General features: G+C 44.0%; 1 protein-coding gene across 14 annotated transcripts in view; it reads left to right on the top strand.

The window, feature by feature from the left end:
* FNBP1 (formin binding protein 1) overlaps positions 1-15,479 on the top strand; it is a 128,586-nt gene that overhangs the window by 67,951 nt on the left and 45,156 nt on the right. For all 14 annotated transcript variants that reach the window (XR_013834678.1, XM_079961313.1, XM_079961317.1 and 11 more), the window contains exons 5-6: positions 9,604-9,666; positions 10,335-10,439. Coding sequence is in view for 13 of the 14 variants with exons in the window: in XM_079961313.1 (XP_079817439.1) it covers positions 9,604-9,666; positions 10,335-10,439 (168 nt within the window). In the remaining variant the exon portion in view is untranslated. The remainder of the gene's footprint in view (positions 1-9,603; positions 9,667-10,334; positions 10,440-15,479) is intronic.

Here is a 15,479-nt window from a genome sequence, read left to right on the forward strand (position 1 = left end):
GATCCAAAAATAGGGAGAATTATAGATGTGGCTGATGAAGAGTAGGCTCAAATGGACCTCAGCTTGCGTGTGTGTATAGGGGGAGAGGCTGATGTCATTCCTGTCCCCAGATAGTTGTCCTTTGCCTATATGGCATGGCTACCAGCCACAATGTCCATGCTCTGCCACCATGGTTAGAGACAGTATTGCTTCTGAATTAAGAAAACTGGCAACTGCAGGGCAGGGGGAGGGTGCTCTTGTTCTTGAATCCTGCTACTGGCTTTTCCATAATGGGCACCTGGTTGGCGATAGTTAGAACAGGATGCTGGACTTGGTGGACCACTGGCCTGATCCGGCAGGGTTCTTATTATTGTCACATCTCAGAATCCACATTTCCATGAGTGCTGATTCATATTACCTTCAGGGCTGCCTTGTCCTGTACGTCCTGAGTTGATCAATGAGCTCATTTGTGAAGCAACTATTAGTGACCCCACTTGGGCCAGAAGCATAATTTGTGCCAACGATAAAGCATACCCTTCAGTGTCGTGGGCCTGACTCTGTGGAACTCCCTCCCACTGGAAGTCAACCAGGCACCATCCCTGCTAAGTTTGAGGTTAAAAGTTTTTGATTGCAATCCAATGTGGAGATATGGAGAGCTGCTGCATTTAAGATTAACAGACAATCAATCAGAAACTGAAATTGACAGTCACGACCCATTTACTGGAAAATGCAGGGGTGCTTTCCTTAATTTTGTTTTTCATTTTGATTTTCAAAGAGGTTTGCAGGAAATGTCCATAAATAATCAGCCAAAGTGTTTGCTCCAGCTCCAGCCAAGATTATTCGTCTGTTGACTAGTAAATCCAAACAGTGCCTTGTGGGGACAATTAACCAATTGTTTCTTCAATACAAATGAGGCTTTTTCATTTTTATTTTTTTAATGGAACCTTTCATGAGCAAAATATTTCACATGATCCTTGCTCAATACAGCAGCACAAGCTGCTCAGTCCTGCCTCACCCTCAAACCCCCCCCCCCCCGCTTGTTTTGGGATGCATCTATTGCAGTGCTTTATGTTTTGATTATTTAAAACATCTGCTCATGTCCAAGGCAGCTCCATCGTTGGGATTGCACCGTGAGTCATTGTGTTTTGCACACGCACAGAGAGCTCAGCTGATGTCATGCTGGCAGCCGTTATCCTTTTGTGAGACACTGAGTTTGGAGTAACTTCCTTGTGGGTGCAAAGAAGGACAGAGGGCCTTCTCTGATTGCCTCACTGAAAAGAATATCATGGAGATCAGAAAGGTTCAGAAAGGGGCAACTGAAATGATGATGGAGATGGTGTGACTTCCCTGTGAGGAAGAGTTGCAGCATTTGGGGCTTTTCAGTTTGGAGAAAAGGTGAATAAGAGGCAACATGATAGAAGTTTATGAAATCATGTGTGGCGTGGAAAAAGGGGATGGAGAAAAGTTTTTTTTCCCTCTGTTATAGCACTTGAACTCATGGGCATTCAATGAAGTTGGATGTTGGAAGATTCAGGACAGATGGAAAGAAAGGACTCATTCACACAGTGCAGTTAAGCTATGGAAGACAATGATGGCCACCAACTGGAATGGCTCTAAATGAGTATTGAACAGATTCAAGGAGAAGATGGTTATCAATGGCTACTTGCCACAATGGCTACACACTGCCTCCATAGTCGGAGGTAGCTATGCTTCTGAATTGCCAGGTGCTGGAAACCATAGGAGGGTAGAGTCCTCTTGTGCTCAAGTCCTGCTTGCAGGCTTCATATTGGGGCATCTGGTTGGCCACAGTGAGAACAGGAAGATGGACTAGATGGGCCAGTGGCCTGATACAGCAGGCTCTTCTTATGTTTTTCTTTGTGTGTGTGTGGGGGGGGTCTACTGGTCCTGAACATGATGTACAAAATTTGGGTGTACATTGCGATTCTGCATGAAGTATAGATTGTAGAACTTTGCTTCCTGACTTCCAGTTTTAAAACAATCAACCCAAGTTTCTGGTGAGCTGTGTAATTTTTCTAGTGATCAAGAGGAGAGCTACACTGGCATAGTTTTGTTTGATCCTCACCATGACTACCAAAGTCAGAATTATTATTTCCCTCCTCGCATTCTATTTTATTCTTCACAACAACTCTTAGATGTTGGTTAGGTGGAGAGTGTACAGTCTAAAGTCACCTAGTGAGCTTCATGGCTGAGTGAGGATTTCAACCAAGGTATCTCTTAGGCCTGGGAGATATATCAATATATCACCCAGGACTGGTATAAGGAGCAGACTGCGATGTTGGCTTCACTGGTGAAATGACCACCGCTCCTGAGTCCCTCTACTAGCAACTTCTTCCACCCCATTCTGCCCTCATACTGTGCAGAGGGAGAAAAAAGCTGCATCAGTGAGGCACCAGTACAGCTTGTTCCTCTCTCTGCATCTTTAAACTGCTCGGCCACTCCCCTCAGCTGAGCAGTTAAAGGATCCCCCAGCCTGACACTGTCTCCCACTCGGGGGGGGGGGGACAATACCAGGGATGGCTCAGTTGGGGATCAGGAGCCCTGTCGCGCCCCAGCTGAGCTGTACAAACAAGCCACCTTGTCCCAGCCCACTAGGTGCTGGGGTGAAACCGCCTCAGCTCCCACAGTGAGAGCTGCAGCAATTTTACCCGGTGCCTCACGGTCTGAGGCCAGTGCAGCTTGTCTTTTCAACTTCGTGGTATGTCCCCAAACCATGATGTTTGGCTGGTGATATACCACGATGTTGAAAAGCTGATACTGCCCAGCCCTAGTCTCTCTGGTCCAAATGCAACTCTCAAACCACTACGCCACACTTCCTTTCAAGTGATCATATGCTACCTGGTGGAAACTTTAAATGATAATCCCTTGTTGTGATGGCTTGACTGGTTAGAGGATAGAGAGAGAGTTGTGAAGAAATGAGCCTATTGCGCAGAGGTAAAAATTGTCCACCCAGGACTTTCAGCTGCGGTATGAACCATGGATCTTCAAAGTCTGACACACTCAGTGTTTTGGACTATGTTGATATGGAGAGAGTTGATGTCAAGTTTCCAAAATCTGTCATTGTGAGAAACAAACACATTACTTGCTTACCAACTGATTTTAAAAACAGACACACAAACGCACTTTACAGTGACTCAACTGAAGAAATCTCTCTGAATATTTAGCAAGGATCTTGGGTATCTGTCGGCTTCCTCTCTGCATTTGAGGCATAAAATAGATTCATCCCTTGAAGGGGATGCTTGATGCAGTTAAAATAAATTCCTTTTAAAAGCCCTGTTTGTCTTAAAGCCTCACGAGTGAAGAAATTAGGGCTGTGCACCAGATTTGGCTGAAGGCCAAAGCCCAAACTTGGGCCAGTTTGCAGAGATCCAGGCTTTGGCCAAGTCTTGTGAAAACCCACTGCAGAACCGATATAGGGCATTGCAGTGGTACCTTGGGTTACAAACACCTCAGGTTACCAACACTTCGGGTTACAGACTCTGCTAACCCGGAAGTAGTACCTTGGGTTAAGAACTTTACCTCAGGATGAGAACAGAAATTGCGTGGCGGTGGCAGCAGCGGGAGGCCCCATTAGTTAAAGTGGTACCTCAGGTTAAGAACGGTTTCAGGTTAAGAACAGACCTCTGGAACGAATTAAGTTCGTAACCAGATGTACCACTGTATTGTGCAAGGCATAGAAGAGGTGGAAAGAGAAAAGATTTTCTCCATCATAATGCAAGAACTCATGGACTAGAATCCATGAAGGTGGAGGTTGGAAGATTTCAGGACACATAAAAGGAAGGATTCTTCACACAGAGTTAAACTGTGGAACTCTGAAAGGACACAGTGAAAGCCACCAACTTGGATGGCTTTAAAGAAGGATTGGGCAAATTCATGGAGGAGGAGAAGGCAACCATGGCTATTAACCAGGGTGGCTATGCTCTCCCTTCATTGTTAGAGGAGAAATGCTTCTGAATATGAGTTGCTGGAAAGAATAGGAGGGGAAAGGGTTGCTCTTTCACTCAGGTCCTGCTTGTGGGTTTCCATTGGGGCATCTGTGAGAACAGGATGTTGGGCTAGATGGGTCACTGGCCTAATCCAGAAGGCTCTTCTTATGCTATCTTGGGTAGGAAGTAGAAGCTTGTGCTGAGCACACCTTTTTCCAGCAGAGAAATGTGGGTGCATTCAAAACTGATAAGGATTGACCTCTCCACTCACCAGCTCACCACAGGGAGCACCCTGGAGAGGCAGCACCCAGCAGGATTGGATCACCAGCTGGTGAGCTGAGGGTTCAATCCTGCAGGTGTCCAGGGAGGTGGAGGCACAGCATCTCCTTCCCCTTCCCAATCACATTAATTAGGAGTTTAAAAACCCTGATTAAGCATTAGTCTTGTGAGTGAATGATTTCAGGACTGGATCCTGGTAGATTTGGGTATTCCCTCGGTCCCGGCAATTTGGGAACCTGGATCGAGTTGGATGGACTGTGCACCATCCTAGGTGGGGGGGGGGATTTGTACCCTTTATTCCTTTCCAAGTGCTTGAAATAATAGCAGTATAGTTTAAACTGTTTAAAACTTACTATTCCCATCCCTGGGTTTCATCCCCCACTAATCTTTGGTTTTAGTACCTTGTTGCACCATTATTATGATATTGTTTTTAAAAAGCTTTTCTGTGCGTCCTCAGAAAAGACTTTCTCTGTGCCCAGACTGGGATTAATCTCTTGTCTCTTACGTATTTCGCAACCTGGAAAAATGAGAATTACAGATCACACTGAATTAAAATATCTTTTGTTTTGGCCAGGCAGCTATTTTAGCTGTGGAAAATGTGAAGTTGCTGGCTCCCCCACTCACACCCCCCGCAGTTGCCTGGAAGGTTTGATATCCAGGAAATTAAGTACAGTAAAACAAAACAGAAGCAAAGGCCTCTGGGATGGTTCATCCACCATTGTGCCCTCATTGCTCCCAGTAACATTTTTGGGAGGTCAGGTTTAAAAGCTGGATACAAGGCGAGGTGGAATGAGGTTGGGCTGGATCTGAGGCTGTGCTTTGGGGAATACTGAGCTCTGAATATGCTTCTTTAAGAAGGATATTGATAAGCTGCAAGGTGTGCAGAGGCGGGCAGCCAAAATGATAAAGGGTATAGAAACCAAGCCTTATGAAGAATGGTTGCAGGAGCTGCATATGTTTAGCCTGGAAAATAGGAAACTGAGAGATGTGATAGCCATCTTACATACATCCATGCATCCATGCAACATTTTATTTTTATGCTGCCTTTCCATAGTTGAGGCATCTTCAAGGTGGCTTACAACATGAAAAAACTCTTAAAAGTTGTCATAAATAAAACATACAAACCAAATCAAATCAAACGATTTCCACATAAATCATAATAAGATCTAAAATAAAGGTGCAAAAAATTAATAGCAATAATAGCAACAAGCCTCCCAACTAAAGCCCCTTGAGTCTGTTCAGCAGCATCAGCTTTTGTAGATGGAGTCATTCGGGGCCCCACCAGGCCAGGTGGGAAAAGGTCTACAAGGCAGGAAGCTGGTCTTCCAAGACTTGCAGCCAAGTGATATATATCTGAGGGGCCATCACTTGGAAGTCAGAGCAAGCTTTCCCCCCTGCTGCTCCAGAGGGTAGGACCTGAACCAATGGATTCAAATGACAAGAAAGGAGGTTCCAGCTAAACATCAGGAAGAACTAAGTGCTGTTCCACAGTGGCCCTTGGGGTCCTTCCAGCATTGCTCCAGCCAAGAACAAGCTGGAGCTGAGACCTTTCTATAGTAGTAGCACCAGGTGCAGCCTGGTTCCTAGCAGTACCCATGTCACAATATTATGCTTCAATTAAAGGGACCCAGTTTTCTCTAGTCATTGCCTACTGTTACAAAAGGACACGGGTGGGTTAAACCACAGAGCCTAGGGCTTGCAGATCAGAAGGTCGGCAGTTCGAATCCCTGCGACGGGGTGCGCTCCCATTGCTTGGTCCCTGCTCCTGCCAACCTGGCAGTTCAAAAGCACGCCAAAGTCAAGTAGATAAATAGGTACCGCTCCGGCGGGAAGGTAAATGGCGTTTCTGTGCGCTGCTCTGGTTTGCCAGAATCGGCTTAGTCATGCTGGCCACATGACCCAGAAGCTGTACGCCGGCTCCCTTGGCCAATAAAGCGAGATGAGTGCTGCAACCCCAGAGTCGTCCGCGACTGGACCTAATGGTCAGGAGTCCCTTTACCTTTTACTGTTACAAAACAGGACAGATAAATGGAAGTAATTCTTTACACCGTGCTTAGTTAAACTGTAGAATTCACTCCTGCAAGAAGCAATGATGGCCACCAATAGAACACCCTTTTTATCATGAAAACAAGCATCACATTCACCCCACAAGGGAACCAACACAAGGCAAATCTCACTTCATAAAACATAGTATCAGCTAAAGGGAATATCCTCCTAAACACCAGGAAATAAAATATTACAAATTAAACTTGACTAAAAAAGGGGGGGGGAGTTGTATCCAATACTAGACCTACTCAGAGTAGACCCATTGAATTCAATGGGCATGACTAGCTTAAGCCTATTAGTTCCAATGGATCTACTCTAACAGGGCTAAGTTAGTCACACCCATTAAATTCTGTAGATCTGAATAGGGATAGCACCGGATGCAACCCATTAATTCCACATTTATAAATAATGTGATTCCTGCAATGCAGGGGGTTGGACTAGATCTCTTGCAATTCTATGATTGTCAACCAGGCAATGTCCAGGTAAATAAATATGTATATTTCTCTTTCCCATTCTGGGTCTATCTGGAACAGGCCCCTGAGCCTTAGTGTGCTTTGAAAGAAACATTAGCCCTGGAGGAGAGCAGGCGAGCGTGTATTGCAATCCCCCCAGGAGTTGCAGGCGGTGTAAGCTGCCTTACTTTTATCTGCTTAGCAGGTATTAAAATATCCCACAGGTTGATGTGACAGTGAAGCAGCTCCAGAGAAGAGGAATTCATATTCAGAATGTCTTATTTCTAATGCTGTATTGCAGTGGATGTTGGATTTTCCTTTTTAAAAAAGGAGATAATTATTCTCCGTGTGGTATAAAAGATTGGCGCAGGACGGGTGTCATCAGAGTTAATGGGAAACAATGACTCTTTCAGCTCTGCCCGTAATCCAGCTGCATTGCCTTTTATGGCTTCAGCTGGCCTTTAATTGAGTGTTCGTTGTAGGTATGAGTATGGTAACCTGGCTAAGATACTCTGAGTAGATCTACCAAAAATTATGGGCAAGACTTAACTGAGACCCAGTAATATCAGAGCAGAAGTTAGACAACCAAAAAATGTTCCCCTTTCTAGTTAGGGCTAGGGTGGCCAATGTGGTGCAACTCCCATCATTCCAGACTAACATCTGGAGGCAGAGGTGTAGTGGTCTAGGGTCGTAGACCCATTGCTGTTTCTGAAGCTGGGTCCCTGCCTCCTAGAGCTTTCCAATTAATATGTCATTGGAGCCCATCAGAATTGAATGGAGATGAGTCAGCCACTGAGGATGGGCTCCTAGGGTCACTCTGGAAAAGGTGGGTAGAAAGGACACTTGAGGAGTTGTGTTTGCTCCAAAGCTAAGCATTTAGGGACATTGAAAACATAAGGGGCTTCAGTTTCAACAGAATGGGGCGCAAGTTCTGTTACATACAATGGAACTTAAGGAGATAATTGCAGTACAGTGGTACCTCTGGATGTGAGTGGGGTCCGTTTCGGTGCCCCGTTCACATCCTGAAGCGAACGCAACCCGCATTTGCATGGGTCGTGATTCGCCGCTTCTGCGCATGCGCGTGACATCATTTTGAGCATCCGCATGCACGAGCGGCGAAACCCCAAAATAACGTGCTCTGTTACTTCCGGGTCGCCACGGAGCGCAACCTGAAAATACTCATCCCAAAGCTACTTCAACCCGAGGTATGACTGTACTCCAAATCATTTGTCCATGTACATGCACAGATGATAATAGACCTAGCTGAAAGGCAACACGGGGAGATCTTCACTGATCATTGCAATGCATTCCTCCTCCTCTTGCTGCTGCTGCTCCTTCTCCTTCTTAAATTTTAAGAGCATTGTATAGTGCATGGGTAGGCAAACTAAGGCCCGGGGCTGGATCCGGCCCAATCACCTTCTAAATCCAGCTCGCGGACGGTCCGGGAATCAGTGTGTTTTTACATGAGTAGAATGTGTCATTTTATTTAAAATGCATCTCTGGGTTATTGGTGGGGCATAGGAATTTGTTCACCCCCCAAAAAAAAATATATATAGTCCGGCCCCCCACAAGGTCTGAGGGACAGTGGACCGGCCCCCTGCTGAAAAAGTTTGCTGACCCCTGGTATAGTGCTAGAAGGTTGTATAATCTTAGAAAGGGGCATAGCTGGGTGGAGTGGAGGGGTGTAGCTGGGATTTGCCACCACACTATTGCCTAGAGGGCACCATGTTGGCTAGTTAAGAGAAACAAGTTACTGACCCAGAAACTAATGTGGCTTGGAAGAGAATCTCATTTAAAGTATATATATTTTAAAAATGCATTGTAAGGGATTGAACTAGATGGCCCTTTGGGTCCCTTCTAACTCTACAATTCTATGATTCTATGACTGGGAATATAGAAATAGGTGGGTGTAGCTTCCGATTGGCTGCAGGAGCTTCCTGCACTCCATTGGAAGCTGCGGAAGCTGTGTCAGGCATTTGGCTTCCGAAAAACTTTCGCAAACTGGAACACTTACTTCCAGGTTTGTTGTGTTCGGGAGCCGATTTGTTCGGGAGCCAAGCCATTCAAGTACCGAGGTATCACTGTACTTTACATCAAGACACCTATTCTATATAAAACCGAACAGTTAACCCATGTGTTCGAGAGGATGTCCCATTATAAGGATATATCAGCATATGTGGTGATAGTGTCCAAAAATATAAATATTTTGGTAAAATGTATTTACAGAAATGTCTTTAATTAAAAGCATTTCCAATTACTTCAGGACTAGCTCTACTTCATTTGTATAGTCATGATATGGTGCAAATTAGAAATAAAGAGCTCATAACACATTTATTAACCGCTACAAGAACAACCATTGCCAGGACATGGAAATCATTGCAATTATTAATCGTGGACCAATAGTATAATGCAATTTGGTTAACACCATTATTGGAAAAACTGACACAAAAATTAAAATTAGCAAGAGGCCAAAAGAAACATGGCTATTTTTATGCAGTTTGGTATTATTTTATTGATTATACAAACCATGAGGCATACAGCAGAACAGTACCTATAGTTTACACCGTAGTTTGACTTGCATGAAGCATGTTTTAATTTTCTTCCTTACTCCCTATAAATTCCTATAAATCCCTATAACTTAAGATTGTTATTGATTCAAAATACCTTTTATTAATGGTCAAAAATCTAAGCATATACATTATTAAACATCATTTAACACAACTTGATAATATATTGAGAAACGTTTATCTGAGTGTATACAGTTTTACTGTATTTTAAATCTCATTTTGTGTAACTGTTGCATATCATATGTCTAAATGTAATAAATATAGGGCAAACAGGTGTACATACGTTTTTGTCTCAGTACAGTTCCTTAATAACTCTTTGCTATGGTTTTACAACAGCACTTTCATGATGGCAGAAAAGCTCAGCAGCACATCGAAACTTGCTGGAAGCAGCTTGAATCGGTGAGTTAAAAAAAGACCTCCTTCTGACGTTGGTGGGTCTTACGCAGGGGTTTCACACAAGGAAGGGTCTCAGACAATTTCCACGAGGTCCAGGAACATTCTTTCCAGAAGAGGCAAGTCAAGTGGGTTAGGTGTTGTGCTCCTGAGCCATATCTTATTTTATTTATTCTTTATTTCACTACATTTATATACTGCTTGATTGCAGTTTATGTGAGGAGCAAAACATCAAAATCATAATTGAAAGTCCATTTCAAGCATTCCAATGATAATTAGTGAAAAGAGATTAAAACACATAGCTTTCTACATAAGCTTGCTTAAACAAAACATTTTTTTTGAAAAGGGTACAGCAATGCCTGATGTCAAGAGACAGCGAATTCCTTGCTCAAACCTTATTCCCTCCCATTATTATTATTGTTGTTGTTGTTGTTGTTGTTGTTGTTGTTGTTTACATTTGTATTCCACATTTCCTCCAAGCAGCTCAAGGTGGTTTAGATAGTTTTCCTCCTCCCCATTTAATCCCCACAATGACCCTGTGAGGTATGTTAGACTGAGAGGTCACACCCAGCTGGCCCAAACTTCATGGCCTAGTAGACGGGATCCGAACCCTGATCTCCCAGGTTCTAGTCTGGCACTCTAACCGCTATGCAACATTGCCTTTCCCTTAACAGAGCAAAAGAAGATTTGAAAGGGACTGCAAAGAAGCGGACAGGGCGCAGCAGTATTTCGAAAAGATGGACGCCGATATCAATGTAACGAAAGCAGACGTCGAAAAGGTAAACAAAACAAAAAAAATGGAGGCAGGAGATTTGGGAATTTTCTGTGAAGAGGGATTACATGTTATAAACCACTTGGGAGTCGTAGTTCTGTGAGGAAAATAGGGGGAAGCCATGACTGTTGAAAGTTGTATGATACTGCTTTAAATTGGAATCATGACAAATGTTAGTATATTTTATTGATTAATTGAGCTCAAGGTGATGTAAATGCTCTCCCCCTTCTTAATTGATTCCCACAACAACCCTATAAGGTAGGTCAGGCTGAGAGGCAGTGACTGTCCCAGGGTCATCGAGTAAGCTGAACCCTGGTCTCTCCCAACCACTACACCATACTGGCTGTCAGAACAGAGGTCTTAGCTATCATCTCACTGTCCTCACAGAGACAGAAGTTGCCCCAATGCTGTTTTAAAAGAAAGTCACACACAAGCTTCATACCTAACTGAGCTCCCAAATGGACTGAGCACTTGCAAAACAGATAACTTCCAGTATGTGTTGGTTACTGCTGATTTTGAGAAAGCCAGGTCTGTTTCTGGTGATTGCATCCATAGCGCTCCTCTGGGAATTTCGATATTTCAGACATGGCTTGCTAAAAATAGCCAGGGTGCTCTTCTCAGCTAGAAATAAACTGCAACAAGGGCTAATCTCCATAACTTTTCTGGAGGAGCAAATTCCAGAACGCATGTAGCTGCATTTGTCCCCCTATTAGGAAAGCTTGCAGCATTTGGGACTTATTCATGCAGCACTTAATTAAACTGTGAAGCATGCTGCCACAGGAGGCAATAATGGCCACAACTTAGATAGCTTTAAAAGGGGTTGGGCAACCTCATGGAGGAGACGGCTGTCGATGGATGGCCTCCATGGTCAAAGCAGGTGTTGGGGGTGCATATGCCTATGTTTTTGTTCAAATTATTCAGAACCATGAGGACTAGGTTATTAATTTTAGGCTGTACCTAAAAAATAAAGGGTCTGCTTTGCATGAAGGAAGTCCCAGGTTCAATCCCTGGTAGCATCTCCAGGTAGGGCTGCCCTTCTTGCTAAGGTAGACTGCCTCTGGACATGGGGGCTTCATTTCAGTATAGTGGTACTTCGGGTTAAGAACTTAATTCGTTCCGGAGGTCCATTCTTAACCTGAAACTGTTCTTAGCCTGAAGCACCACTTTAGCTAATGGGGCTGCCTTGCCGCCGCTGCGCTATTTCAGTTCTCATCCTGAAGCAAAGTTCTTAACCCAAGGTACTATTTCTGGGTTATCAGAGTCTGTAACCTGAAGCATCTGTAACCTGAAGCGTCTGTAACCTGAAGGTACCACTGTATTGTGGTTCAGTGACCTTCACTAAGGCCCACATTACTCCCCACTGACCATGGAATTTTGACCCCAAAATGGCCAAAATGAAATATGGAAAACCCTCTGCAAAAGGCAAACAGGGAGAGAATAAATGTTCTCTCCTCTGTCCGACCTCCCCACCCCCAGGCGTATCTAGTGAAACAGCTGCCACAAACCAGCAAAACATGAAAAAGTAAGGCTTGTTTAAGACTGCTTATTAGTTTTCAGTACTACATGCAGGTCTGCCTGTTTGGATATCTGAATCTGCGATGTATAGCGAGGTTTGGGTACTAATTCCTTGTGTTTGGATATGTGAATTTTCATATAACAAGTACTTGGATAGCAAGAGCTGCCTGTACGTCCCAATATGGACATGTCTTTCCCTTTGTTAAATTCTTGGCTTGCTGGGGATCCAGCAACTAGATACAAACCAGTCTCCTCCTATCTCACCACATTTCTTTGAAATGCAAAGCGGATGTGCCCCCCCCCCCCAAATGTAAGCCTGTGCTGTTCGCTGCCAGCTTTAAAATTGCCAGAATCTCTCCCACCCCCAAATACAAAGCTGTACCACAGCAGATTGTCATTCCAAGGAGCATCACAGCTATCAAAACAGTGGTCTGTGTTTTGGCATTTAATTTTGTCAGAAATTATAAATAATGCCAAAGAAACAATTGCTCATTGTCCAAAATTTCATTGAATATTTTCTAAGATGCCAATGAATTGGTCTCATGTATCATCTTGGCAGCTCAAATAGTAATAGCAACTGAATGGAAAACAGCCCAAAACCTTACACTGTGTGCTTGGTGCCACTCAATCTGGAATGTAGCTATAATGGAGAAAACTGTGCATATTTTGAGATTTTGACAAGGACTAGAACCTCCAGATGCTTTCTATAGGATTTGACATTTCTTTACAACATAGACAACGGAGCCATTATTTTCAAGACAGCCCTCATCAGAAGCCAGGTGAATCTGGAACTAGACTTTCATAATATTTTAATACAATAAAAAACAAACTAAATAAAAAGAAAAACTGAAAAAAAGAAAAGAATATGCAGAGTCCTCTCTCAAAGATAGCTCTGAACCCTTGTCACCCACAGAAAGGGGTGGACCTTCCCAAATCTCACCTGGCAGCTCCCCTTTCTTCTCCCAGCCAGTCATCACCTTCATGTGTGTATAATCCCAATAATGGCCCAAAGCAGAGGAAATCAAGGAAAATAAAAGAGAAGAAGCAAGATAAAAATCTGGAACTTAACTTGATAATTTGATAACGCTGGTGTTCTAGACTTGGTTATTTTAACCCCACATGCAATGGACTGTACTCACTCCGCAAGCCTATTTTATAGGTTTTCCCATCTTTTAATTAGCATTAAAAGGTAAGCACTCTACTTCATTTGAGGTTTCTAAGCAGAGGATCGGGTGGTCACTTGCCGTGGATTCTTTAGCTGTGATTCGTGCGTTGTACTAAATAACCCTTGGGCATCCCTTCCAACTCTGCAGTTCTATGATTTATCTGCTGTTATAACTCTTCTCTGTGTCCTATGTACATTATAAAATGGGGAAAAAATGTTACATATATCACTCGGGTTCTCCAGGCTTGTGCAACTAGCCAGGCCAGTAGCCACTTCTGAATGATGGGCCAATAAAATAGGAACTACACACAGAGAGAGCTGTATTTGCCAGCCTCCCTTTGGGTGCTTTGCCGTAAGCATGTGATGTGGGGCTCATCCTTACATAATTCGCAAGTGCAGAATAGGACATTGTTTAATCAAGGGACTGCTGTGATAGTTTGGGGGAAGAGGGGGAGGCAAGCAGGAGGAGGGAAGCTTGGAGGGGGTAGCAATAACCCAGAAGCCGCTCAGCTTCCAGAGGATGATGCAACAGAATCATTCTCTCTCTCTCTCTCTCTCTCTCTCTCTCTCTCTCTCTCTCTCTCTTGTGTTTATTTAGGAAGTTTTTAGACAGTTGGGAAAAAAGTAGTTCCTTTTTTCTTTTTTCCTTTTTAGAAAGCTGCCTTGAACAGCTTCAGACTGTTGGTTCATCTACACTGACTGGTAGCAACTGTCCAGGGTTTCAGGCAGGGGACATTCTCATCTCTCCTGGGACCTTCTGCATGCAAAGGAGATGCTCTGCCATTGCCCTATAGTCCTGGAAGGTTCTAGTCCTCATGGTTCTAAAATAATTTTGTTGTCGTTTAGTCGTGTCTGACTCTTCATGACCCCATGGACCAGAGCACACCAGTCACTCCTGTCTTCCACTGCCTCCCGCAGCTTGGTCAAACTCATGCTGGTAGCTTCAAGAACAATGTCCAACCATCTCGTCCTCTGTTGTCCCCTTCTCCTTGTGCCCTCAATCTTTCCCAACATCAGGGACTTTTCCAGGGAGTCTTCTCTTCTCATGAGGTGGCCAAAGTATTGGAGCCTCAGCTTCAGGATCTGTCCTTCCAGTGAGCATTCAGGGCTGATTTCCTTCAGAATGGATAGGTTTGATCTTCTTGCAGTCCATGGGACTCTCAAGAGTCTCCTACAGCACCATAATTCAAAAGCATCAATTCTTCGGCGACCAGCCTTCTTTATGGTGTCTAGCTCAGTACAGAATTTATTTGCTTGGCTCTCTCACCCTCCACATTCCCAAAGACTTCCTGGCCCTGAGACCAGATCTCTTGCTGGCTTCATTCAGAGACGGCTGCTGTTTTTCTCCACCGGCTTGATGACCTACTTTGCGTATTGTCTGAGCCCGTTTTTGGAAGTGACACCCTAGCTTGCTTCTCCATGTGTTTGATTACTTTAGTAGAGCGTATATTGTTCCCTTAGGTGTGCAGACACATATTTCTTGGCATCTCTGGGGAGCGCCAACATTGTCCATAAGTGATGTGTTTGTTTGAATTATATATTTGTTTCTTCTTTTTTGCTTAATTAAGAGCTGTGATTCATTCCACCTGCCCAAGTGGGTAAATTAAGCGGGAGGCGGGGCAAGTTTTTCCTGTGTACATCATCACTCAGTTCATAGTTAAACTATGGAACTCACTCCCGTCAACCAAGATGGCTTTAAAAGAGCATTGGACAAATTCATGGAGGAAGATAAGGCTGTCAGTAGCTGTTAGCCCTGATGGCTATGCTTTGCCTACACAGTTGAAGGCAGTATAATTAATTAATTACAGTGGTGCCCCGCAAGACGAACGCCTCGCAAGACGGAAAACCCACTAGACGAAAGGGTTTTCCGTTTTGGAGGCGCTTCGCTAAACGAATTTCTCTATGGGGTTGCTTCGCAAGACGAAAAAATCTTGCGAGTCCCCGCGGGTTTTTTTCGCTTCCCCCCCCCTTTCCTAAGCCGCTAAGCCGCTTATCAGCTGTTCCGCTGATAAGCTGCCTCTCAGCTGATCGCTAAAAGCCGCTAGACCGCTAATAGCGCTAATCCGCTAAGCCATCAATGGGCTTGCTTCGCAAGACGAAAAAACCGCTAGACGAAGAGAATCGCGGAACGGATTAATTTCGTCTTGCGAGGCACCACTGTAATTAATTAATTGTGTAAACTGCCCTTCACCCAAATATCACAGGGCAGTTCAATAAAAACAAGAACTATGACAGAAACAAACCAAAACAAAATAAAAAAATTCCTTCCAGTAGCACCTTAAAGACCAACTAAGTTAGTTCTTGGTATGAGCTTTCGTGTGCATGCACACTTCTTCAGATTCAGATACCAAGTATCTGAAGAAGTGT

Source organism: Podarcis cretensis (assembly GCF_951804945.1).
Source record: "Podarcis cretensis genome assembly, chromosome: Z".
NCBI lineage: Eukaryota > Metazoa > Chordata > Lepidosauria > Squamata > Lacertidae > Podarcis > Podarcis cretensis.